Source organism: Mustela nivalis, assembly GCF_964662115.1.
Source record: "Mustela nivalis genome assembly, chromosome: 4".
NCBI classification, from domain to species: Eukaryota; Metazoa; Chordata; class Mammalia; order Carnivora; family Mustelidae; genus Mustela; species Mustela nivalis.
Genome location: NC_139023.1, coordinates 99798895 through 99823843, shown reverse-complemented (window position 1 = coordinate 99823843; position 24949 = coordinate 99798895). Strand labels below are relative to the sequence as shown.

At 42.0% G+C, this 24949-nt stretch overlaps 1 protein-coding gene across 1 annotated transcript; it reads left to right on the top strand.

Annotated features, from left to right (window-relative positions):
* Positions 1 to 1263: 1263 nt before the first annotated feature.
* CYP2U1 (cytochrome P450 family 2 subfamily U member 1) lies at positions 1264 to 23115 on the top strand. The gene is made up of 5 exons (XM_082728570.1): positions 1264 to 1944; positions 15380 to 16015; positions 17847 to 18008; positions 19486 to 19653; positions 20799 to 23115. The coding sequence occupies exons 1-5, from the start codon at positions 1455 to 1457 to the stop codon at positions 20975 to 20977; spliced, it is 1635 nt and encodes a 544-aa protein (XP_082584696.1). The 5' UTR covers positions 1264 to 1454; the 3' UTR covers positions 20978 to 23115.
* Positions 23116 to 24949: the final 1834 nt, after the last annotated feature.

The following is a 24949-nucleotide window of genomic DNA, read 5'->3' as shown; positions in this document are numbered from 1 at the left end:
AAAAAAAAAAAAAATGTTTATCCAGGGGCACCTGGTTGACTCAGTTGGTAAAGTATGCAGCTCTTGACCTTGGGGTTGTAAATTCCAGCCCCATGTTGGGTATAGAGATTACTTAGAAATAAAATCTTTTTAAAAAAATTTTAAAAAGTTTTATCCATGGTGTTATGAAACATTAGTTTACTCTATTAGTTTGTGAGGGCAGCCCTAACAAAGTGCTATGCACTGGGTATTTAAATAGCAGAATGGATCAGAGAATGAATAAAGAGGACTCACTATGCTTTAGTCAGTCTTTTATAAGTAGTCCGTGGTGTTCAAACTTTTAGGGTCTATGTATGGGGAAGAATTAAAAGGCATCCGAAATTCGGAAAAGAACTTTGTTCATTACGACCAATTAGATTGAGTCTTAAGAAACTGACCTTTCAGTAGATAAGTCATCTGCTATCGACCGACCATTCTGTGTGTCAACTTCACATTGACAAGAAATCAGAGGGTTTAGCGTATAGGAGATGGAAAGGAAAGCTCTTAGGAGCCATTATCGGGGAAGATTAAAGGACTTTGCCTTAAACGTATTATACAATTCATACTTAATTGTATGAAAATCTCAGCATTTCAGGGTTGGCCTCATACCAATAATAATATTGTCATCCCTCTTCACCCGATTAATTTTCTTTTTATATTATTAGCTACTTAATCTTCCAAGTCTATTTTTTTTTTTAATCTATCCCTAGATTAGGCTCACTGCTTTACCCAGGCTACGTGTTTAAATAAACGCTGAGCTTTCGCTCTCCGCACAAAGTTCTGCCAGAGGCACGTTCTGAGAGCTTTACTCCCCCACGTCCCCACCCCGCCCATCCTTCCCGCAACGTTAGCTGTCTGCACCTGCAAATTCTGCACTTTGCTTTCCCATAGTCCTCCTGTCTCTGAAGGGAGGAAACGGCCTCTTCTTTCCGAGTCCTGCTTCAGATAAACCCAGTCTTTTTGCTACCGAGCGGGGCGGGGACCCTTAGGGTAGAGGCGCTGGTGTTGAGGCTGAGTCATGTCAGCGGCCTGTTCAAGCACCGTTCATGCACTCAAATGACACATGGGTAACACGAGGAAACCCAACAGCCAATCGGAACGCAAGCATCTTTGTGTCAAGGGCAGTAACTGCCCTGCCCGACCCGGAGAAGCAGCCCAACAGGACTTTGGGGTCAAACTTTCGGATCGCGCGCCCCGCCTCCCAGAGGACCGCTTATACCACGCTGCGAGCGCGTCCCCGTTTCTGCTCGGGCGTAGCTGATTGGAGGCGGGCGGTGCGCGCGGCCAATCCGGGGCGCCCTCCACCGCCCTTCTCCCCGCCCCGCGCCCCGCGGCGCCGTCAGCTGTGGGCGCCGGGGGAGCTGGCGCCGCAGTCAGCTTTCGGTCTCCAAGGGTCCGCCCGAGGAAGCCGAGGCTGCGGACCCCGGCGCCCGGCCATGGCCTCCCCCGGGCTGCCGCAGCCCCCCGCCGAGGGCTCGCCCTGGCCTCTGCGCCTGCTGCCCGCGCCTCCCGGGCTGCTGCGGCTGGACCCCACCGGCGGCGCGCTCTGGCTGCTCAGCCTCGCGGCGCTGCTCGGCTGGAGCTGGCTGTGGCGGCACCGGGCGCGGGGCATCCCTCCCGGGCCCACGCCCTGGCCCGTGGTGGGCAACTTCGGCTTCGTGCTGCTGCCTCCGTTCCTCCGACGGAAGAGCTGGCTGCACCGCCGGGCGAGGGCCGCAGGGATGGAGCCCTCGGCGCTGAGCCCGCAGTTGCTCCTGGCCGACCTGGCCCGAGTCTACGGCAACGTCTTCAGCTTCTTCATCGGCCACTACCTGGTGGTGGTCCTCAGCGACTTCCACAGTGTGCGCGAGGCGCTGGTGCAGCAGGCCGAGATCTTTAGCGACCGCCCGCGAGTGCCCCTGGTCTCCCTCGTAACCAAGGAGAAGGGTGAGCTGGAGCCTTGGGGGTCGCGGGCAGCGTGAATGCGCGATGCGGCGCCTCCTGCGCCCTTTCCAGCAGCCTCACCGAGCCCACCCGCACCCAGCCCCGAAGTGGCAGGGAGCGGCGTCGCGTCCCGTTAACGGTGCCCTTAAGATCGTGCTGAGCTGCTGGATGGGTGACTCGACCATAGTTGGAGATCGGAAGTAGGAAACCCACCGGAAAGTTAAGGAAGGGTAATGGGGACAGGGGTGGGAGTGGGAGGGATGTGTAAAAGCCAGGTTCTACCTTTCCAGGGATGTTCTGTCCTTCCCAGAGCAAGGCCTCATTCTCAAGGCTGTGTGGCCCCAGGGGGAAACCTTGGCCATGTTAGAAGGAGGCAGGGATATTCTTTACAGCTTCTGAGTTCTGAATGAGAGCTTAAGAAGGTATTTTCCATAAGATAAAAGGTCCAGGAAACATGTTAGGAGCCTATTGGCAAACCTCTTTTACTGGGTTTGTAGCTTCTGCTGTCTGCTTCTGGAAATCCAAGTTGGGCAGATTTGAATGTTGGGAAACATATTACCTACTGCAATAAAAGATCACATTTACCCTTTCCCTAACTCCATCACCCCACCCCTTTGTTTATCAGTCTTACCCTTTCTCTTACTGGCTGCTATAGATCCCAGACTTTTTTTTTTTTTTTTTTTTTTTGTCTGAGTCAGATGTTAATTTAATTGCTCTTCATCAGTCAGGTGTTACATTTAAATGTCTTTCCCTCCGGAAATTTTTTCTCACTTCCTATCCGGGTTAAGCTCCCTTTTGGAACCAATTTCTGTGCACAACTGCTTTAACTTTACCGCACTTAACAAAACTGGGGCTGCATAATTTTGTAACTGGATGTAAGTCTTCACCACTAGATTGACATCTAGGAGAATGTGGAATGTGGCATAAAGAGATCCAGGCTTTTTTGAATCTGATTAAGCCAGAGTTCTGCATCAGGATTTTAAATGAATAGAAATGATGATCATAATGTTTTAAATATCCCACTGAAAAACAAATGTCACCGTTCATAATTCCCCAACTCCGTGCCTTCACACATCACTGCTGCTTCTACCTAGAATTTTCTTTCCATCTCATGGCTGCCTGGAGAACTCCTGTTTGCTCCCCCCCCCCTTTTTTTTTAACTTATTTATTTGATAGACAGAGACCACAAGCAGGCAGAGAGGCAGGCAGGAGGAAGCAGGCTCACTGCTGAGCAGAGAGCCTGATCCTAGGACCCCGAGATCATAACCCGAGCTGAAGGCAGAGGCTTTAACCCACTGAGCCACCCAGGCGCCCCTCTCCCTTTTTATTAAAAAAAAATTTGTGGTGAGATCATATAACATAAAATTTGCCATCTTAATCGTTTTTAAGTTCAGTGACACTAAGTCATTGACATTGTTGTGAAACCATTACAACTATCTGCAGAACACTTTTCATCTTGGAAAACTGAAACATCATACCCATTAAACAAGTATTTAACAACTTCCTCCTTGGGACACATGGCTGGCTCAGTTGGTGGTGCATTCAGCTGTGATCTTGGGGCCATGAGTTCAAGCCCCACATTGGGGATAGAGATTACTCAAAATTAAACAAAAAACAAACAAACAAAAACCCTTCCTTCTTCTCTCTAGCCTCTGGCAACTACTGTTCTGTTCTAGGTAGTTGATATAAGTGGTATCATACATTATTTGTCCTTTTGTGGTTGACGTTTTTCACTCAGCATCATGTTTTAAGGTTCTTCTCTATTGTAGCTTGTGTGAGAATTGCCTTCCTTTTTTTTTTTTTTTTGAGGGTTTTTTTTGGGTTTTTTTTTTTTTTTTTTTGGTTAATTTATTTGAGTGAGAGAGAGCTTGAGGGGGGAGAAGGTCAGAGGGAGAAGCAGACTCCCCATGGAGCTGGGAGCCTGATGCAGGACTGGACCCCAGGACTCCAGGATCCTGACCTGAGCTGAAGGTAGTAGCTTAACCAACTGAGCTACCCAGGTGCCCAATTACCTTCCTTTTTAAGTCTGAATACCATTCCATTGAATTTCTAGAACTCATTTTGTTTAGCTTTTTGTCCCCTGATGCCACTTGGGTACTTCTGCCTTTTAGCGACTATGAAAAATGCTGCTGGGAACATGGCACACATCCATTCAAGTCCTTCTCCATTTCATTCTTTTGGTAGAAACCCAGAAATAGAATTGCTTGATCATATGGCAATTCTATATTTAAGTTTTTGAGTACTGTCCTACTATTTTCCATGGCAGCTGCGCCATTTTACATTCCCTAGACGCAATGAACCAGGTTCTAGTCTGTCCACATCCTCACCCACACTTGTTATTTTCCATTTTTTGCATACCTGCTTGAAAGTCACCTCTTTGAGAATGACATACTTCTCCACTCCACCAAGGAGAGGTGAGCTACCCTTTCTCCATGGCTCCACTGTTTTATTTTAAAACCTGCTCCTCTTCCACCCCGGCCAGTCAGTCAGCATATCTCATCCCTTCCTCCTGCAGACACAATTCTACATCCATCCACTTGTTTCCATTTCCATTGTCAGCACCCTCAGTCAGTACCATCATTTTTCATCTGACGCTTGAAGGTTTTTAACTAGCCTGCTTGCTTCCACTCTTGTTTTTTTAATCCACACAGCAGCCAAAAGGATCTCTTTTTAAAAACCATAAACCAGGGGCGCCTGGGTGACTCAGTGGATTAAAGCCTCTGCTTTCAAAGGATCTCTTTTTAAAAACCATAAACCAGGGGCGCCTGGGTGACTCAGTGGATTAAAGCCTCTGCTCAGGTCATGATCCCAGGGTCCTGGGATCGAGCCCCGAATCGGACTCTCTGCTCAGCAGGGAGCCTGCTTCCTCCCCTCTCTCTGCCTGCCTCTCTGCCTACTTGTGATCTCTCTCTGCCAAATAAATAAATAGAATCTTTAAAAACAAAACAAACAAAAAAACCCCCATGAATCAAACTTGCCTCCAGCTCCATCCTTGACCTATTGTGCCCCAAACAACTTGGTCCCTGCCTGCCTTTCTGACTTTAGCTCTTTTGATTCTGCCTTTACTTGTACATTTCTACCTGTTCTAGAAAAATTAGGCAGATTTCTGCCAAGCTCGTGACTGTTCCAGTCTGCTGTGTTTGTTTTCCTTGGACGTGGAATAACTTTTCACTTTGATCGACTCCTTATGTTCTCTCAGGCCAGTTGTCACCTTTCAGTCCTGTTTTAGACACTGCCCAATATCACAACTTATTTTATCTTGTTCATATTTCAGTCACTGAACACCGTGAAAATATTTAGGTTACTAACAAGCCCCACCTACCAATGGGATAGAAACTCTGTGAGGGCAAAGATTTGGTTTGTCTTGTGAACCACTCGTTCCCCCACTTAATTGGTACAAGTAGGTAATCAAGAAATGAGTAGCTATGTGCATATAAGCATCTGTTGATACATTTACCACATTATAATTTTTTTTGCATGTCTGATGCACTTACTACATTATATTGTAATTTTTTTTTTTTTGCATGTCTGTCTTTTCCTCTGGATTTTTTTTTTTTTAAGATATGAGTTAGATTTCCTTCTTTGAGGTCCTTAGTGGGTTTATGGTTTGCTGAAAATCTGTAAGAAACAGTTTCTAAGTATTAGTTGGGTCACAACTTATTATTAGATCCTTTATGTAGGAAGAGACTGGGAATCTGGGGTAACTTGGTGTTTCAGCATCTCAAAATATTCATTCCTGCAAGAGACAGGATTTTTTAGGTGATACTGCTCTAGAATTCTAATGGATGTGTGTTGGATCATGGGCTGTAAACTGAGAAAAACACTGTGGCTGGTGAAGGTGATGGACAAGAGAAGGTGAAGGAAGAACCATAGTCACAAAGGAAATACTTGTGGCATTAACCTAGAGTAGAGAACAGATAATTTGAATAGGAAAATGGAGATAGCTGAGGAATGTTTTTAATGGAACTTTTTCAACGGTGAAGAATAAAAGGGGAGAATGTGAGTTTATTTCAAGATGTCCCTCAGAGGCAGAAGGACCAGACAATTTCTGAGCAGACTTTATAGATCAAGAAAAGGATAGACTGAAGTTATCAGCCTGAAGAGAGAAGCCATGAGAGCTAAAGGCTGAGCTACTTGGCTACCTTTGGCTACTATTTCCAATGGTAGAATTATAAAATGTGAAGTTGCCTAGGAAAGAGATGTGTAGAGAATAGGAGAAAGAGAAACAGTATTAGGAATTAGAGGTTAATAAATTATTGATTACAATATATTTTTGGAGAATGTTGCTGCTAAAGTTGCAAGACTAGCAGAGAAGTGAATGTTTCATAAACAGTGATATGTGCAGGTAGGCATGAAATAGTTGACAGCACGTTGCCAAAAAGTTCTAGAATGTGGGAGGTTGTTTATTTTGTTTATTATATTTGAATTTTTTCAAAATATCATGCTTAGACAAGTTGATCTTCTTTTAAGCCCATGAAGACTATAGTAAGCTAAATATGCCATAGAGATATTTCATGGCCATCATATTCTTTAATCTATATAATTGTTTTTCTGAATGGGAATAGGAAATAAAGTTACAAAGTTAGAACCAAGGCTACCAAAGAGTGCTTTACTCTAAACGTGGTCTATTTCTTCTCAAAGGTTTTGCACATCACATTTTTATTACAAAATATTTCAAATATGAAGTTCAGAGAGCAATATAAGTTCATTTATTTACCACTCAGATTTGCTTCAGATTCATAAACAATACAGAGCTTCATTTGGTATTTTTTTTTAAACTTACATGTGTTATTTATTTGTTTGTTTGAGAGAGTTCACGCAAGATTGGGGAGTGGCGGCTGGCAGGAAAAGATGGAAGAATCTTAACCTGTCTCCACAACCAGCATGGAGCCCCGTGTGGGGGCTTGATCTCACAACCCTGAGATCATGACCTGAGCTGAAATCAGGAGTCAGATGCTTAACTGACTGAGCGACCCAGGTGCCTTGAAATTACCTTTCTACTTCCAGTTTTTGTTAGCTGATTTATTTCCTTGTTGATAGAAATTAGATCCTTTCTAATTTTAAAAGATTGCTAGAGGCTTTGAACAAGAGCGAAAGCAAGCTGTAGAGCCATAAAAATGGAAAGTAAGGAAATTTGGAAGAAGTTTAAAAGTATAGACTAGTCAGTGTTGACTACTTTAAAGGGGAACATGATGCAAAAATGAAATTAGGAAATGAAAATAGAAAATGAAAGTTCAAATGAATTTAAAAATGAACGAGGAAAGCAGGATAACCAAATTTTGTAGTAAGTGCAGTAAAATAGGTATTTGAAATCATTATGTATTCATATCAAGAAGGCCTGAATTCCCACTAAGAGGAACATTTCTCTGACGCTACAGAAAGAAAGGCCGAAAATAATCAGCAGATGGATAGCGCCTTCTCTGCTTCAGGAGGAAGAAAATACATGTGTGATAAATGGAAATTGCGTCAAATTTAATGTAAACTAAGTATTTTTACTTTAGTGTATGTATATTACTATAAAACATGAAACGTGGGAAAGGAAAAAAAGAATTCCTTTCCATTCTTTCCAAATAGAATTGAAAATCTCTATGATCACTGTTATTTTGAGATAACCATTATTGGCCTTTTAAAAAGTTATTTTTATTAACATATAATGTATGATTTGGCCCAGGGGCACAGGTCTGTGAATCATTTATGTATTGCCTTTGTCTTAGCCTATTTGAGCTGCTTTAACAGAGGACCAAGCTGGGTAGCTTATCGTCAGCAGAATTGATTTCTTAACAGTTCTGGAGGCTGGGAAGGGCAAGGTCAAGGCCCCAGCAGACTTGGTGTCTTGGGGGGACCCACTTCCTAGTCCACAGGAATGTGTAACCTCACATGCTGGAAGAGGGGCAAGGGAGATCTCGGGGGCCTCCCTTACAGGGACACTGAGGGCTCCACCTTCATGATTTCAGTCTCCTCCCAAAGACCTCCCTTCAGATACCATCCCATTGGGATTTAGCATATGAATTTGGAGAGGGACACAAACATTCAGCCTGTGGCAACCTTCCAGTATTTTTTCTATTTGTATTTGTACATGTATTTTTTCCCTTTTTTAGAAGCGTAGAACCAATTAGCAACATATAATACATCATTAGTTTCAGGTGTAGTGTTCAGTGGTTCATCAGTGGCATGTAACACCTAGTGCTCATCACATTTTACATGTATTTTTTTTAAAGGTTTCTTATTTATTGATTTGACAGACAAGAGATCACAAGTAGGCAGAGAGGCAGGCAGAGGGAGAGGGGGAAGTAGGCTCCCTGCTGAGCAGAGAGCCCGATGTGGGCCTTGATCCCAGGACCCTGAGATCATGACTGAGCTGAAGGCAGAGGCTTAACCCACTGAGCCACCCAGGCACCTCTTACATGTATTTTTTTTTTTTTAATGTATTTCCTTCTTTAAAATGGAGTCATATTCACATTGTTTTTGTCGCTTAAATTTTCGGAGTATATTTCCACATTATTCGGTATTCTCCTGCAAAGATCCTAAGAGCTGTACACCATTCCTTTGTGAGAATGTATCACAGTCAGTTTAGCCTATCCTGTATTTGGTTTAAGTGGATTTTTGTTTCAACTTTCTACCACCTATTCCTCGGACAAGCTCTCCCCTCTGAGGACCTCTTTGTTTTCACCACCCCTTTGTACCCACTGACTGCCTTCGGAGCATGAGATGCCCTATATGAACTCCCCTCTCCGGCCAGTGATTAGTCAAGGGATAGACCCAGATCAAAGATGACTTGATCAGAATATCTTACCTCTCTGTACCAGTGGCTCCTCTGTAGGCTGGGCACAGAACTCAAGAATTTATATTTACAGTGTAGTTCAGAAAACTCAAGACACAAAATAAACCTCGGGTATCCAAATTGCTATCATCATGAAATACTGGACTAAAGCATTTGAATCCTCCTCCAGCATTTTTCAACGTCTATCTGGTCTTGTCTCTCTGGTGGGGAAAATGGGAGATTAGGAATCCCAAGATAGCTCCTGATGCTTGGAAAAAGTGGTTTGCAATAGGGAAGAAATGAAGCCACGCAGAAAGTAGTGAAAAATCGGTGCAGGGAGAAAGAGTTGTGTGGGCTTTAGTCTTCTCCGATCTGATAACGCCCAGCTTTTCCTGCTTTTGTTTCCACAGCCTAATTGGCCTTTTTGCCAAACCTACTTCAGGTTATATTTTTGTCAAACCTACTTAAGGATATATTTTTGTCATTCCCAACAAGAAGAGTCCTAATTTTTGCTTTGGAGCCATTTTTATGTTTTAGTATTCTCATCCTCCTTGAAATGAAGCGCTTGTATATATCCATGAATAGAGTTGCTTTTCAGGGCTAGGAGTGGAGAGGTCAGCAACTGTAGAAAGGGCCTGACTCTCTTTCAGACAGTCCTAAGACCTTAAGCCATTCTGGCTCCGAAACATGAGTGTTTTGTGAAGTTTGGAAGCTTGAGGCCATTAATTCTTTCCATATGCCACTCATCCGAGCATTCTCAGGCGTGGTCTCCTGGGTCACCTCTTTTGTCCAGGATTTCATACCTGTCAACTCTTTGTCAGATGTCCCAGTCTTCAAATATCCGCCACTTCTGAGTAGGTTCTCTCCATCTCCTTGCCTTATCTTAACCTGATTCTTTCTAAAGATAGTTTAGCCCTTCTTGTAACATCCTCTTTAACTTTTTTTTTTTTTAAGATTTTATTTATTTATTTGGCAGAAAGAGAGAGGAGGAAGCAGGCTCCCTGCGGAGCAGAGAGCCTGATGTGGGGCTCAATCCCAGGACCCTGGGATCATGACCCGAGCCGAAGGCAGAGGCCTTAACCCACTGAGCCACCCAGGTGCCCCACATCCTCTTTAACTTTGCTCAAGTTTTTTATTTTTCTAAAATGTGCCTTCACACACACCTTTATTTACAAATGTGGCATCTGTTCACGTGTCCTCTCTTCAGAGAAGTGCCAGCTTCCCTCAGCTGACGTGGTGCTCCTTCCTTTTTCTACATTACAGCTTCAGTACACCTCTGACATACAGCATCCAATCAATATATCCTAGCAGCGCAACATTCAATACAGTCCAACATAAAACATTCAATACTGCGCACTCCAACTATGCAACTTCAGCACAGTCCAACAGAAAAATTCAAGACAACACATCCCAACAGTACCACATTCAACAGCATATATTCCGACTCTGCAAATTTAGTACAATCCAACATAGAGCATTCAATACAGTATGTAATTTCAGTACAGTCTAACATACAACAGTGGATATGGATTGTTGGTTGATCTAGTTCCTCAAAAGACTAACATCTTAAAGAGAGGTATTATGTCTTTTTAATTTGTATTCCTTTAGCAATTGGCACATGGGGACTCTACATAAATACTGGAAAAACTGTTAGAAAAGAGGCATTTTAATAGGTAAAATATGTTTGAATACAAATCTACAGTTTGAAAGATAGAAGATGATAAAGGCTGAAGACCTAATAAAAGAAAAATAGTTTCTTGAGAAATAGGACAAAGCACAGATGTCATGTGTGATATCTTAAATTAGACAGCAGTTAAAATTAGTGTCAAATCATGAAGTGAGGAAAAAGAAGGGGACCAATGTCTCCATGCTGAATCAGCAAGACTTGGCCATGGTTAATTGCAGGAAGAGTGACTAAGCTGCAGTTGCCTAGGAAATAGTTTATGGGGCTTAATTGAATCAAGGGAGAGTTTTAGTGTCAGGAATGGTTAAGACATTTCCATTTCTTCTTTGTCTTGATAATCACACACTAAAACAGAGGGACTTTTAACAGAAGCACACACTCTGTCCATGGTGAAGTGAATCTACAATCCTGCACCACAACATTCGAAGATAAAAAGTAGACCTAGGATTCGCCAATGACTTCATAGAGTGGAGGATGACCACTCCCTAAGTGTCTACATGGAGGAGAGGAGTGTACTAGTGGAGGGTGAGACAGTTTACCCTGCAGAACTCCAGAAAGTCTCAGGAATTGGAGGTCCAGTGATTACAGGGGACAGGGATGAGCCACTGAGTTTGAAGTGCATATAAAATACAGCTAGACCAGTTCCTTATCACCACACCCACTCCCTCAGAAAACAGAAAGTAAATGCTCTGGGCACTCTTAGGTTTTAGTGACCCCTTGGAAAAGGATGTGGACTAAGTGGAGGGAGGGCAAAGAGATATGACCTTCTATCACACAAGATGAAAAGTTGCCTCTAGATAAGAGAGGACTCTTGAAGAATTTCACTTTGAGTGAAAGATTGAATTTGACAAAGAACACCTGACGAACCTGGCCACCAGCACAAGAAAACAGGGAAATGTGTCTGTCTTGGCTTGGGCCCTGGGAGAGAAAGTGTTCTCTCCTACCAACAATCCCTGCTGCAAGTACCCTGCCATTTTAGTGCAAAAGAGCCACAGACTATATGTAACTGAAGTACAGTGGCTCATTAACTGGCTGTGCTCTAGTAACATTTATTTATAAACCCTGAAATGTGAATGTAATGGGTTTCATGACATATTGGGCTTTTTAAATATTTTTTAAAGATTTTTATTTATTTATTTGACAGACAGAGATCACAAGTAGGCAGAGAGGCAGGCAGAGAGAGAGAGAAGGAAACAGGCTCCCTGCTGAGCAGAGAGCCCACGTGGGGCTCGATCTCAGGACCTTGGGACCATGACCTGAGCCGAAGGCAGAGGCTTTAACCCACTGAGCCACCCAGGTGCCCCCATGACATATTGTTTTGATTTTTTTTTTTTCCCCAACCATTTAAAAAGCAAAAACTAATCTTTGTTAAATATATATATATATATATATATATATATATATATTTTTTTTTTTTTTTTTTTTTTTTTTTACCATAAAAAGAGTCACCAGGCTGGATTTGCCCTGTGGGCTGAAGTTTGCTGATTGTTAATCCAGACTGTAAATAAATGTGTTAAAAATTTGAGGGTGAGAATTCACTGTTTCTCTAAGTCAAAAAAGGGCAAGAGAAGAAAAGAAGAAGAACAGATACAGTAGGACAAAGTTCAAAATAATATATTAAAAATAAGTTGGTAATTATATTAAATGTAAATGGAAAAATTGACTGGCTAAGAGATTGCTGGAATGGATATTTTTGTTAGAATGGATTTTTTTTAAAACCCAAATGTAATATTAATAAATTTTTTAAAAAGATTACTTATTTATTAGAGAGAACATGCATGAGAATGTGCACAGGGGGAGGAGCAGAGGGAGAGAATCCCCAGGCAGAATCCCACTGAGTCTGGAGCCTGACCCTGCTGATCTCAATGACCCATGAGATCACAACCTAAGCCAAAACCAAGCTGAAACTGACTGACCAACCCAGGTCCCCCCAAATGTATGCTATTTTAAAAGAGACATACCCTCCTCCCAAAAAGAGACATATCCCAAACATAAGGGTACATTAAAATTCAAAATAAATGAAAGGAAAATGTTATACTGAGATAATACTTTAAAAAGGAAAGCTGATATCTTTTTGACAACATTTACTTTACATATACTTTTGACAATATATTTTTTAAGTCAAATCATTGTTAAGTAGTGAATTAAGTGGTGATAAAGGAAGCTTTTTATTAAACCAGGAATATATAATAATTTTAAACTTGCATGTACCTAAGTGTATATACATCTAAGAGAAAAGATAGATAGATAGTTATAAAGAGCTACATAGCAGAATTCTGCAGCAAAACTTGCAGAATTGCAAAGAGAAGTTGGTAAATGTACCAGCATACCAAAATATTTTAACATTAGTATTTGAATAATTGAGAGAGCAGGAAGATAAAAATTTGCTAAGGATACAAAAGATTGGATTCCAACATTTATCAGGTTTCTACTGGACATATAAACAACCCTGTATCCAACAACTGATTTAGATAAAAATTCTTCTCAATTTTTTTGGAAATTTTATTAAAATCGATCACATACTAGGCTAAAAAGCAAGCCTCATTAGTGCCAAAAATCAGTATAAGACAAATAAATTTAGGTAGCAAAAAAAATTATAACAAAAAATTTTTAAACACGATTATAATGAAAATGCATGCAAACAATACTTGTGGACTGTAGCTTATGTGGTACTCAGAGGCAAATGTAGATTCTTAAGTTATTTATTGGGATAAAGGTCTGAAAATTAGTGAGTTAGATGACCAACCTTATGTATCTGGAAAAGAACAAAAGCATGAAAGAAAAAAAAAAGGAATGTATCATTATAATTTTAGACAGATTCTTCCAGAGAGAAAGAGTATACACTGGCTCATTTCAGGAGGCCAGTATATTCAGACAAGTGTATTATGAGAGTGGAAATTTATTGGCCATGAAAAAAATATTAGGGGGGGGCCCTGGTGGCACAGTTGGTTAAGCATCTCACTCTTGGTTTCAGCTCAGGTCATGATCTCAGGGTTGTGAGATGGAGCTTTGCATTGGGCTCCACACTCGGCTGGAATCTGCTTTGGATTCTCTCTCCCTCTCCCTCTGCTGCTACTACTCTTGATCTCTAAAATAAATAAATAAATCTTAAAAATATATTAGGAAATCAAATCCAACAATTAAAACCAAAATAAAACTGTAACCAAAATTGGATTTATTCTTGCACTGCAAGCAGCTTCAATTATCAGAAAGAAGGCAGTTTTCACATCTGTAAATTAAATGCAATTTCAGTGAAAATCCCCAAAGTTTTTTTTAATAGAACTTGAAAAAACAAACTGACTTCAAAGTTTTATAAAAGAGTGAAGAGCCAAGAATAATAATAATTTAAAAAATAGTTTTGAAAGAAAACAAGAAGGGGGGTTTCCTATTAGATGTTAAGACTTACTATGAAGTCTTATTTGTATCTTAAAAAAGTAACAGTGGTTAAGACAATGTACATTAAGCACTTCATAACTTGGCAAGTCTTCTGTACATCGAAGATATACATATTTTATGACTCATCAATCTACTCTTGGCAATGTCTTCAAAATTCTGAGGAAGTAGAAGAGGTAGAATATGTTTTTTTAAAAATCTTAGAAATTTGCCTCCCAGGCATTTTTGCTTTAGCAAAATCAGGGAAAGAAACAAGAAAGAGGAAGAAGTAGAATCTGGGAAATAGGTCCAACACAGGAGAGTCTAAGAAAAGTCCTAAATAATGCCACACAGAAGTTACCAGACACCTGAACAGAAGATCTGGGAAGGCAGCTGCTGTGGATTTGAGCAGATATGTGGCAGAGTCCAAGGAGAAAAGCTGAGTTGATAGATTGTCTGATTTGTTTGACCACACGGATGTCTATTTTGAGGGGCATTTTATGGAGGTGTTCAAGACTGTGAGATTTAACCACAGAGAAGGGTCTATATTTACAACATCCCAGTGCCGGGCACATAGTCAGCATTCAGAAATATTTGTTAAATACGTGAAGCATGTCTTCAAAAGTGCCAGAAATGATGTCAATTAAAAATGGGAAAGGAGAGGGGCACTTGGGTGGCTCAGTCATTAAGCGTCTCTCCTCAGCTCAGTCAGGATCCCAGGGTCCTGGGATCGAGCCCCACATCAGGCTGCCTGCTCAGTGGGAGGCCTCCTTCTCCCTCTCATACTCCTGCTTGTGCTCCCTCTCTCCCTGTCTCTTTCTGTCATAAATAAATAATCTTTTTTTTTTTTAAATGGGAAAGGAGAACCAGCTGGAACAATAAAGGGCCCATGGAAAATAAGAGGGTGAAATAGGTGATGAGAAATGAATATTTGAAAACAATTTGACACAACATCTTGGAACGACTCTGTTGGGCGTTGGTGGTGGGACATGTATAATGTAAGTGAGGATCAAATAAGGTAGAGTTGTGGAGACCTTGAGTTCAGAGGTTTTTAAATTAGGGCTATTGCCAGCAACAGACATTTTAGAGTACCTGCCAGCTATTCGGATCCAAACTGATAGCCGGGGTTTATAATCCAAGTTGGGCTGTTGATTTTTTCAGTTAATATTTAACAAGCTCCTCCTATATCCCCAAAATGATGCCAGAAACTGGGATCTTAATGGTCGGCACAATCCAATAATGGCCCTGCCTCATTCTATTCAGAATGCTGAGAATATGGGAATATCCAGCCTGAAGCACTTTTTAAGCCTGGATTTACTCTTAATGAAGCCTAAGATTTGGAAATTTATGCCAACTCTGGAAATTGAAATTCGTTGCTTTTCATTTCACCGGGAGTTCCTACCTATCATAATAAGCCTTATTGGAAATGATTTTTCTTATTAGGAACATGTACTGTCTTGATAATTCAGTTTTGCTAATCATTCTTCTTGGTGGTGATCTCTCCCTGTGCCTGAATTTTGCACACGGGACTTGACAAACACAGGTCACGCCTCATCGTAGGCCCTGCTCGGTAGGATCAGGCACTGTTCTCTCTCACCTTCTTTCTCGCTGTCCTTTTGTAGGGATTGTGTTCGCACATTACGGCCCGGTGTGGAGACAACAGAGGAAGTTCTCGCATTCAACTCTTCGTCATTTTGGCTTGGGAAAGCTGAGCTTGGAGCCCAGGATTATTGAAGAGTTTCAGTATGTGAGAGAGGAAATGCAGAAGCACGGGGAAGACCCCTTCGACCCTTTCCCCATTGTCAACAATGCTGTCTCTAACATCATTTGCTCCCTGTGCTTTGGCCAGCGCTTTGACTACACCAATAGCGAGTTTAAGGAGATGCTCAGTCTCATGTCGCGAGCGCTAGAAGTCTGTCTGAACACCCAGCTCCTCCTGGTCAACATCTGCTCCTGGCTCTATTATCTTCCCTTCGGACCATTTAAGGAATTAAGACAAATTGAAAAGGCTATTACCACTTTCCTTAAAAAAATCATCAAAGACCATCGAGAGTCTCTGGATGTAGAGAACCCTCAGGACTTTATAGACATGTACCTTCTCCATGTGGAGGAGGAGAGAAAAAATAACAGCAACAGTAGCTTTAATGAAGATTACTTATTTTATATCATTGGTGATCTCTTCATTGCTGGGACTGATACCACAACTAACTCCTTGCTTTGGTGCCTTCTGTATATGTCACTGAACCCTGACGTTCAAGGTAATTAACCTGTACCTGTACCTCCTTCATTCAAGCAAAGCCAGAGTATTTAAATTGGTGTCAGCAGCTTGGGCAATCCTGTAGCTCCTGGCACTGAGCAGTGTCTTCAGGCTGGTAAACAAAGTGGAAATACTCGAATCCCATAAGGAGTTGGGAAGGTGTTAACAGTGCAGCTCCCAAGTTTCTAGACAATGGGGCTAACGTCCTTTCTTCTTGCCCCTGCTTTAAATCTCTAAGTCTGGTTGGGTGTGAAATGTATGCTAGTGGAAGACTTTTAGAAAAGAAGGACCATCCAGGGCTAAGGGGTGTTACAGTGATTATCTGAACCAGTCATCTTGTTCTGGAAATGGGGACCAGGGACCCAGAGAAGCTATGTGACTTTCTCAAGATCACAGAGCTATTTTGACCACATCGATACTGATAGGTAGAGTCTGGAAGTTCACAGTGGAAGACCAACAAGAAGGACAGTGTATTGCTTTTCTGTCGTCCTATAACAAATCAGCACAAACTTAGTGATTTAAATGAACATGAATTTGTTATCTTAAAGGTCTGTGTCTCACTGAGCTAACATCAAAATGTTGGTGGGGCAGCATTCCTTCCTGGAGGTTCTGGAGAAGGTTCCATTTCCAACTGCCTTGGCTCCTGGCTCCCTTCCTCCATCTTCAAAGCCAGACATGTTACCACTCTTCTGAGCATTTCCTTTTACTCAGATCTCCCTCTGACACTAAACTGGGAAAAGTTCTTCGGTTTTAAAACCCATGTAATTAGTGCACACCCAGAAAATCCAGGATCATCTGCCCATCTCAAGGCCCTTAATCAAATCACACCTGCAAGGTCTCTTTTTTGCCACATAAAAAGTATCATTTTCCTAGGTTCTGGGGGGTTGGGGTGTAGACATCGCTGTGGGGCCATCTTCTGTTTATTACGAATAAGATCATGCTTACTTCATTAGTTAACAAGTAAACAAACAAACAAACTTGTTAACAAGTTAAAAGTACCAAATTATCCCCAAATTTGGCAGCTTGAAACAACCACCATGTACTATCTCTCATAGTTTCTGGGGGTCAGGAACCCAAGGGCATCTTCACCCAGGTGATCTGGCTTAGGATTTTTTGTGAAGTTGTTGTCGAGAGGTTGGCCGGAGCTGCAGCCATCTGCAGGCCTGACTGGGACCGAAGGGTCCACTTCTAAGACAGCGTGTCCACTTGACTGTTGGCTGCAGGCCTTACCATTTGGGACTTTCCAGTAAGGCTGCCTGACTTGGCAGCTGCCTTCCCTCAAAAAAGAGCAAGTCCTGAGAGAGGAGCCACCATGTCTTTTATAAGCTAAGCTCAGAACTGACCCACCATCCCTTTTCCTTCCTTCTGTGCGTCACACAGACCACTGTAGTACAAGGTGGGAGAGGATGGTAGGAGAGGACCGTACAAGGATGTGAAACCGAGAGCAGGGATCCCTGGGGCCCACGCTGGGCTACCTCATGTGTCACATAAAACCTGAGAGTCCGCTCACTATTCATATGAGGGAATGATTGAGAGGTCTCCCTGATTCCAGAATGCTTTCTCCTTTACCCATCTATCTGTCCTGCTAGCCACTTTTCAAAGTTGCAAGCTGCTCCCTGGTCCCTGGGACCAGCTGCCTCTACTTGGAATGTGTGACCAATGCCTCCCTCCCCAAGGCTGAGTCAGGTCTGACCTGCCCGCTTAGCAGTTGTGGGTATGACGTGATGACAAGTATGCATAGGATGGCAGTCTCAGTTCTCCTAGCTTATCTTCTGGATTATTATTTGTTATTGTTTAATTTTGTTTTGTTTCGTTTTTCGTTTTTGTAATAGAAAAGGTTCAGGAAGAAATTGAAAGGGTCATTGGTGCTGACAGAGTCCCTTCCCTCACTGACAAGGCCCAAATGCCCTACACGGAAGCCACCATCATGGAGGTGCAGAGGCTGACGGTGGTGGTGCCCCTCGCCATTCCTCACATGACCTCGGAGAAAACAGGCAAGTCTATGATCCCTCTCCTTTGAGTGCCCTTGAGGGAAGCCCAGGCTTTTAATCCAAAGGAGTTGAAGTGATGGTGTGTGGACCATTCTGAGGGTTGAACATCATGTCGTGGATAAGCAAAGGTTACCCAGCTTACCAGGGAGAGCTCTGGCCTTCAGCTGTTGGTTATTCGGGTCCTGGTGGTTCTGTCCAGCTTGTCTTACAAACAGCTCTCCAGAGGTCAGGGCACGCACACTTACGCTATCAAGCACATTATGCTGCCATCTAAGATGGCTGTATGGGCAGGAAAAACAAGTTAACACAGGCCCCTCTCAGTCTTCTTGGAGGATCAGAAAAGCTAGTCTATATGTGAAATTAAGGATTTTAACTGGGAATTATCCTACTTTACCTTTTATGGTTCTACAACCGAAGCACAAATAGTAAAGACTTAGAAGAGCCCTTCTGATTCTAAGGGCACCTGTTTCAACTTCTCACCTACACTGAAATGGGTCCAGTTTGTCATGTCGCTGACACATAAGGACCCAGACTCTATGTAAACTCCCTCATAAGAAGGAACTTACCTCCTCTGGAGATAGACCATGATGTGAAATAAATATATATTAAATATGTATATTTTATATATATATAATATAGTCATATTATATATAATATAGTTATATTATATATATTATATATATAATATAGTCATAAGGCAGTTGTAGGAGTCAATACCTTATAAATGACATTGGATCACTTCATGTTTTCAAATTGATACACTGGGTGTGCATATGAACTTGTCAGCTGCTAAGAGCCTGCATTGACTTCCCTGTACAGCTAACCCTTGGACAATACAGTGTCAACTTCATGGGTCCACTTATACACAGACTTTTCTCAATAAAAATATTGGAAAATTTTTTGGAGATTTGTAATGATTTGAAAAAATTCACAGGATGAACTATGTAGCCTAGAAATATTGAAGAAATTAAGAAAAAGTTATATCATGAATGCATAAACCATATATGTAGATATAATTTATCATTTACTACCTTAAAATATAGCTGACTCTTGAACAGCATGAGTTTGAACCATGTGGGTCCTCTTACATGCAAATATTTTACCCTGCAGTATTGTAAATATATTTTCTCTTATGATTATTTTTTAGTATCATAAAATTTGTAATTCTTTGGAAAGTTTATCTGGAATGCCCTATGATTTCTGTTTCAGTGTTTTCTATTATTTGTAATGTTTTTCTGGTTTGGTTTGATTTAATTCATTAACTCAACATCTGTTAGAGCAACTCCTATGCCTTACCTTGATCTAGGTCCTGGGAGCATGTGGTGAGGATGCCCTCCAGCACCTCAGTGTTTAGTCTCCACAAGTTAAGTAGCTAGGTATGTAAGTGGATTTTTTTTTTCCAGATAGTGATATTTAGGGAGAACTATTAGTAAGAACGTGTTGAATGACACTGGGTTTTTTTGTTGTTGTTTTTTTTTAGTGCTCCAAGGATATACCATTCCTAAAGGCACAGTGATATTACCCAACTTGTGGTCAGTGCACAGAGACCCAGCCATTTGGGAGAAACCAGATGATTTCTACCCTAATCGATTTCTGGATGATCAAGGACAACTCATTAAAAGAGAAACATTTATTCCTTTTGGAATAGGTCAGTTCAACTTTTATTTCTTAATGGCATAATTAAAGAGGTAGAACTAAAAGAATCTTGTGTCATTTCATGATATTCTTTTAAAAATAATTCTTTCTTGGGGAGCCTGGGTGGCTCAGTTGGTTAAGCTTTCAACTCTTGATTTCAGCTCAGGTCATGATCTCAGGGCTATAAGATGGAGCCACGCATTGGGCTTGAGCTCAGTCAGCAGAGAGTCTGCTTGAGATTGTCTCTCCCTCTCCCCCCACTCATGCTCTCTCTCTCTTTAAAATAAATAAGTAAAATCTTTAAAAATATTTCTTTTCTAAGATTTTATTTATTTGACAGAGAGACAGTGAGAGAGGAAACACAAGCAGGGGGACTAGGAGAGGGAGAAGCAGACTTCCCACTGAGCAGGGAGCCCAACACAGGGCTCAATCCCAGGACCTCAGGATCACGACCTGAGCTGAGGGCAGATGCCTAATGATTGAGCCACTCAGGTGCCCCCAAAATATTTCTTTCTTAGCAAACAAATGTAAGAGAAGAGGTAAATAACCAAGATAGTACAGCCCTACTATATTCATCTCAGATTTTAAAAACAAAATGAAAGCAATTGGCATTAAATCCTTAAATATGACTAAAAATCTCCCTTTCTGAGCTGTCTCAATGATTGAGTCCCAAGAAACTATTGATGTTAAGAGCATCTCGTTACCTTCTGCTGGACTGGTGGCTGAGAGGCTAGGTTCTGGAATCTCACCAGTCCCTCTTTTAGACACCTGGATGGGCACATGCAGGATTCTGTCTATAAAAGAGGAATGCTCCAGAGAGTCTCTTCTGACTCATTCTCTCTTTAATCTTCCGGGTAAGAGCAAAGGAAAGAGATAAAGTAGGTCTGAAGGAGACAGAGTAGCCTGGATCTGTCTCTAGTTCCCATCTAGAATGAGGATAAGTTTTCATGAGCAGGAATTAAAATGTGAACTAAGTACATAAAAATTCTGAGCAGCATATTCTCTGGGAAGCCATGAGGAATATGTGGCCATTTTATTTTCAAACTCTCTTTATCTGCATATAAAACATTTAATTGAGATATATAAAAATTGCTCTTCTTGAGATAGGAAGAGCGGGGGTATTCTAATCCCAGCTTTTTCTTCTGATCTCGTTTTTAGGGAAGCGGGTATGTATGGGAGAACAACTGGCAAAGATGGAACTGTTTCTGATGTTCGTGAGCCTAATGCAGAGTTTCACCTTCGCTTTACCCAAGGATTCTAAGAAACCCATTCTGACTGGAAGATACGGTCTAACTCTAGCCCCACACCCATTTAATGTTATCGTTTCAAAGAGATAAAGAACTTGCCCAGGAAGAGAATGTAAATACATTTCCTCCTCAACCGATTCTTCCTTCTGCAGTTGACGATAGACCCAGCAGTGCAGTGGCCTCTGGTCAGACTTGGACGAGAAGGAGACCAGAACGGTGGGTAGAGCTTGCATCGTCTTGGACCATCCCTCAGCAGGGTGCTTCTGTCACTTTAGTAACGCACGTGTGTGACTTAGGGGATGGGGACCCGGGTGCTGGGTCGGGAAGCAGGAGATCCATGTTTGTCCCCCCATGGCTTCCACCAGTGAACATTCCTCCCCATCACTCAGTGCCTCAATCACTCATGCACCCAATGAGGTTAAGAAAACGTGCCTTCTCTCCCTCCTCAGCACTAAGGAAGGTCAAATGCCACGTGTCTTTCCCAACATCACCAAAACGCTTGTTAAGTACAGAAGAACAAATTCAGAAGCCGAAGGAAGACCCTCCATCTTCAGACCTGTGACAATACGGAAGCAGGGTTCCAACTTGAATACTTTGCCAGAGAAGGATGTGGGTTTCGGTCATGATGAGTTAGAGCTTTTCTCCCCACAGATCCTATGTCAGTCCTGGGAGAGGGGAGGCTTGTTTTGTTACTGTTGTTTTTTTTGTTTGTGATTTAGTTTTTTACATTTTGTAGATGTACTCGAGTGCCCTTGTCGGGTATGGAGAGGAAGGGCTGTTTGGATGTGTATGTCTGCCTTCTGTTTCAACTACTGGCGAAAGAGGTGGCTTCACAGTGCTGAGTTGCTCTCTGCTGAGTTGCTTGAGGGGCTATAGCTCTACCTTTCCACCTGAGCCCTGAATAGTGAGCTTGGGAATTCTGATTCTGGGATTCCTCGGGGAAGGATACAGACTGTGCCAAATATGCCTTTCTTGTTCTCCCTTCCACGAGGCTTTTTCTGTCTCACCTTAGTACTTCTCAGAGACACAGAGGCATTCTGAATCTGGTTAATAGAACTGCATCACTCCTTCATAAGGATGGTCCCTCCAGAAGAATGGTTCTCAAAAAAGGCACTGAGCCCTTTCGGGGGTACTTGGAAATGTGTAAGGTGTAATGTGAAAGGCTATTGGCCTTTCCCACCTTGCGGCCAGGATGCTAAGATTCTGAGCAGACCTGAACCAGGAGGAATAATCCTGCCTCCTCTGCCAGTATTTCCCCAGCGAGGGAATGCTTCAAAGAATGGCCAGCGCACTCCTGGATTCTCCCATAGCCCCTCCTGACAGAGAAGTAACCACGATCCTAAGACGCTCACCCACAGTTTGGAGCGTTCCCTCCTGCTGGCACCACACTGGGGACTTTCCTTGTAGGCCTGCATAATTCTTATAGAAACTCTAGTAAGAAGACATTATTTTGTAGCTGATAGAGCCGAGCATCAGCCAAGTGAAGGTACCTAGTTAGAAGGTCCCACTGTTCATTTCAGACCTACGAGTCCTTGTGACTGGAGAGTCCTGTCCAAACCACTACTCCTTACTGCTGCCTCCTGAGCCATGGGAGTCTGCTTGGCCTTTTCAGTGCAGATGGATGAAGTCCAGGCAAATCTCTAGGTGCCTTGAGGACTTTTGTCAACTAAAAAACAACAACAACAACAACAAAACACAACAAAACAAATAAACAGATTGTCCAGGAATTGTGAGCAAATGGAGCGGTTGTGGTCTAGATTTGTGATGAGATGATGCTTGTGTGGTTTCACTGTATCTTGAGCAGGACAGTTTGTTCCTGGAATTTTATATGCGTTTGAATTGCACTAATAATTTGGCATTAGCAAGTTCATTACTCCTTAATTTATACATAAATTTTCAACATTCCTAACCAAGCAGTTTGTAGCTTACTTGGGGGCTGGGGGAAACCTGTTCCGTGAGATTTTGTTGAAATCAGATGTTCCTTAAACTTTTAAATACAGTGCCTCAGACTGTAGCACTTTAAAAACATCTTACATCGTAAGTCACTGAAAGGACTGTTAACGCTTTCCTTGTATATGTTGGCATTTTATGGTTTTGTACCTTTCGATTTATTAGATGTATAAAAATAATAGTAATTTGTTTTATATATCTTCCAAATACCTAGTGTTTAATCCTCATCTTTAACATAATTTTTGGTGCTTTCATTAAACTTTCAGTTTTAACTGAAATAGTATCACGTCTGGTTTTTTGTTTCTTGTTTTAACCGCTAAGCAAAAAATTTTTTAAACTTAATGTCCAGTTAGGAAATGGAAGAGGGAGCAGACCTCCAAAGAGAGAAAGATGGTCACAATTTAACAGAAACATGGCTTTTAAACTGGAGGATACTTCTTTTAAACTCTCCCCCTCAGAACACAGTTACTTTCAGGACTGTGCTGCCCCTCAGGTTTCTGATTTCCCATGCCCAAATCCAGCCTTATTTGAGGGAGGGATGAATCTACAGAAGCCCACTGTGGCAAAGGAGTGAGTATTTGTCTAACACTTCTCAGCTCTGGGAGAAGAATTTTCTTAAATACCTCAACTGTGGATTTTGCCTACAGATGAGCCCACTGACAGCTTTTTCCTTGTCCCACTCTTCTTCCTGATGTCGAAGCTCAGAGGTCACTTCCTCTCAAAAGTGGTGTTTCTGGAGAACTCCCTGCTGTAGCCTAATGTTTGTGCATCCCCCCTAAATTCATATATTCAGGCCTAATCCCAGTGTGATGGTGTTTGGAGTGGGACCTTGTGCAGGTGACTAGGTCATGATGGTGGAGCCCTCAAGAAGGGCTTAGTGTCCTTAGAAAAGAGGCTCCTGACAGCTCCCTTGCCCCACTGCCATGTGAGGAGCCATGTGAAGACAGCTGTGCGTGGGCCAGGAAGTCAGCTCTCAGCAGATCCTCTGCCCTGATCTTGGACATCCAGCCTCCAAAACTGTAAGAAATATATTTCTGTTATTTATTGAACAGCCAGTCTGGTATTTTTGTTCTAGCAGCCCACGTGGCGCTGCCTAAACTCATCACCCAGTTCCTCCAGGCCCTCCTTACTATTTATGGTTACTCCGTTTCTTTAAACTCTCAGCTCCTACAACCCGCTCCACCTCCTGCCAGTTTAAAAATCTTGATGCACAAATTTTTAATTTTGATGAAGTCCAATGTGTCTATTTTTTCTTCTATTGCCTATATACACCTTTGGTGTCCTATCAAGAAATCATGTCAAGTCCAGTGTCACAAAACTTCCCCCTGTTTTCTTTTAAGAATGTTACAGTTAGTTTCAGCTTTTTTGTCTAGGTCTTTGACCCATTTGGAGCCGATTTTTGTATGTGATGTAAGGTAATACCTGAATTCATTCTTTTGCATGTGGTCACACAGGTTCCCCAGCACCATTTGTTGAAGAGCCTATCTTTTGCCTCTCAAATGGTCTTGGTATCCCTGTTGAAAATTATATGACCATATATGTGAGCGTTTTATTTCTGGGTCAATACTATCTTTTAAAATAAATGAATTACTAGGAGTGCCTGGTGGCTCAGTTGGTTAAGGGTCTAACTTCAGATCAGTCATAATCTTGGGGTCCTGGGATTGAGCCCCAAAGGGGGCTCCATGCTCTGCAGGAAGTCTGCTTCTCCCTCTCCCTCTCTGCCCCTCCGCCTGCTTGTGTTCTGTCTCTCTCTCAAAAAAATAAATAAAATCTTAAAAAAATGAATTACTAAACAATTTTAACATCAGAATATTCAGATGAATCAGTGAAACAGAATAGAGCTAATAAAACCATATCCTCTAGTATGAAAGTGACATCACACCATGAAGGAACAGGAAATAATATCATTTTTAAAAAGTGCTAGGGCAATTGGTTAATTATTTAGAAAATTAAAATAACACATTTTCAGTTGGTTAAGCATCTGCCTTTGGCTCGGGTCATGATCCCAGGGTCTTGGAATTGAGCCCCGTGTCAGGTTCCCTGCTCAGCTGGGAGCCTGCTTCTCTCTCCCTGTGCTCTCTCTCTGTCTCTGTGACAAATAAATAAATAAAT

Coding starts and splice junctions, on each gene's coding strand:
- CYP2U1 (XM_082728570.1), top strand. CDS start 1,455: ATGGCCTCCCCCGGGCTGCCGCAGCCCCCCGCCGAGGGCTCGCCCTGG. Junction 18,009..19,485: donor CATGACCTCGGAGAAAACAG/GCAAGTCTATGA, acceptor GTTTTTTTTTAG/TGCTCCAAGGATATACCATT. Junction 19,654..20,798: donor ATTTATTCCTTTTGGAATAG/GTCAGTTCAACT, acceptor TCTCGTTTTTAG/GGAAGCGGGTATGTATGGGA.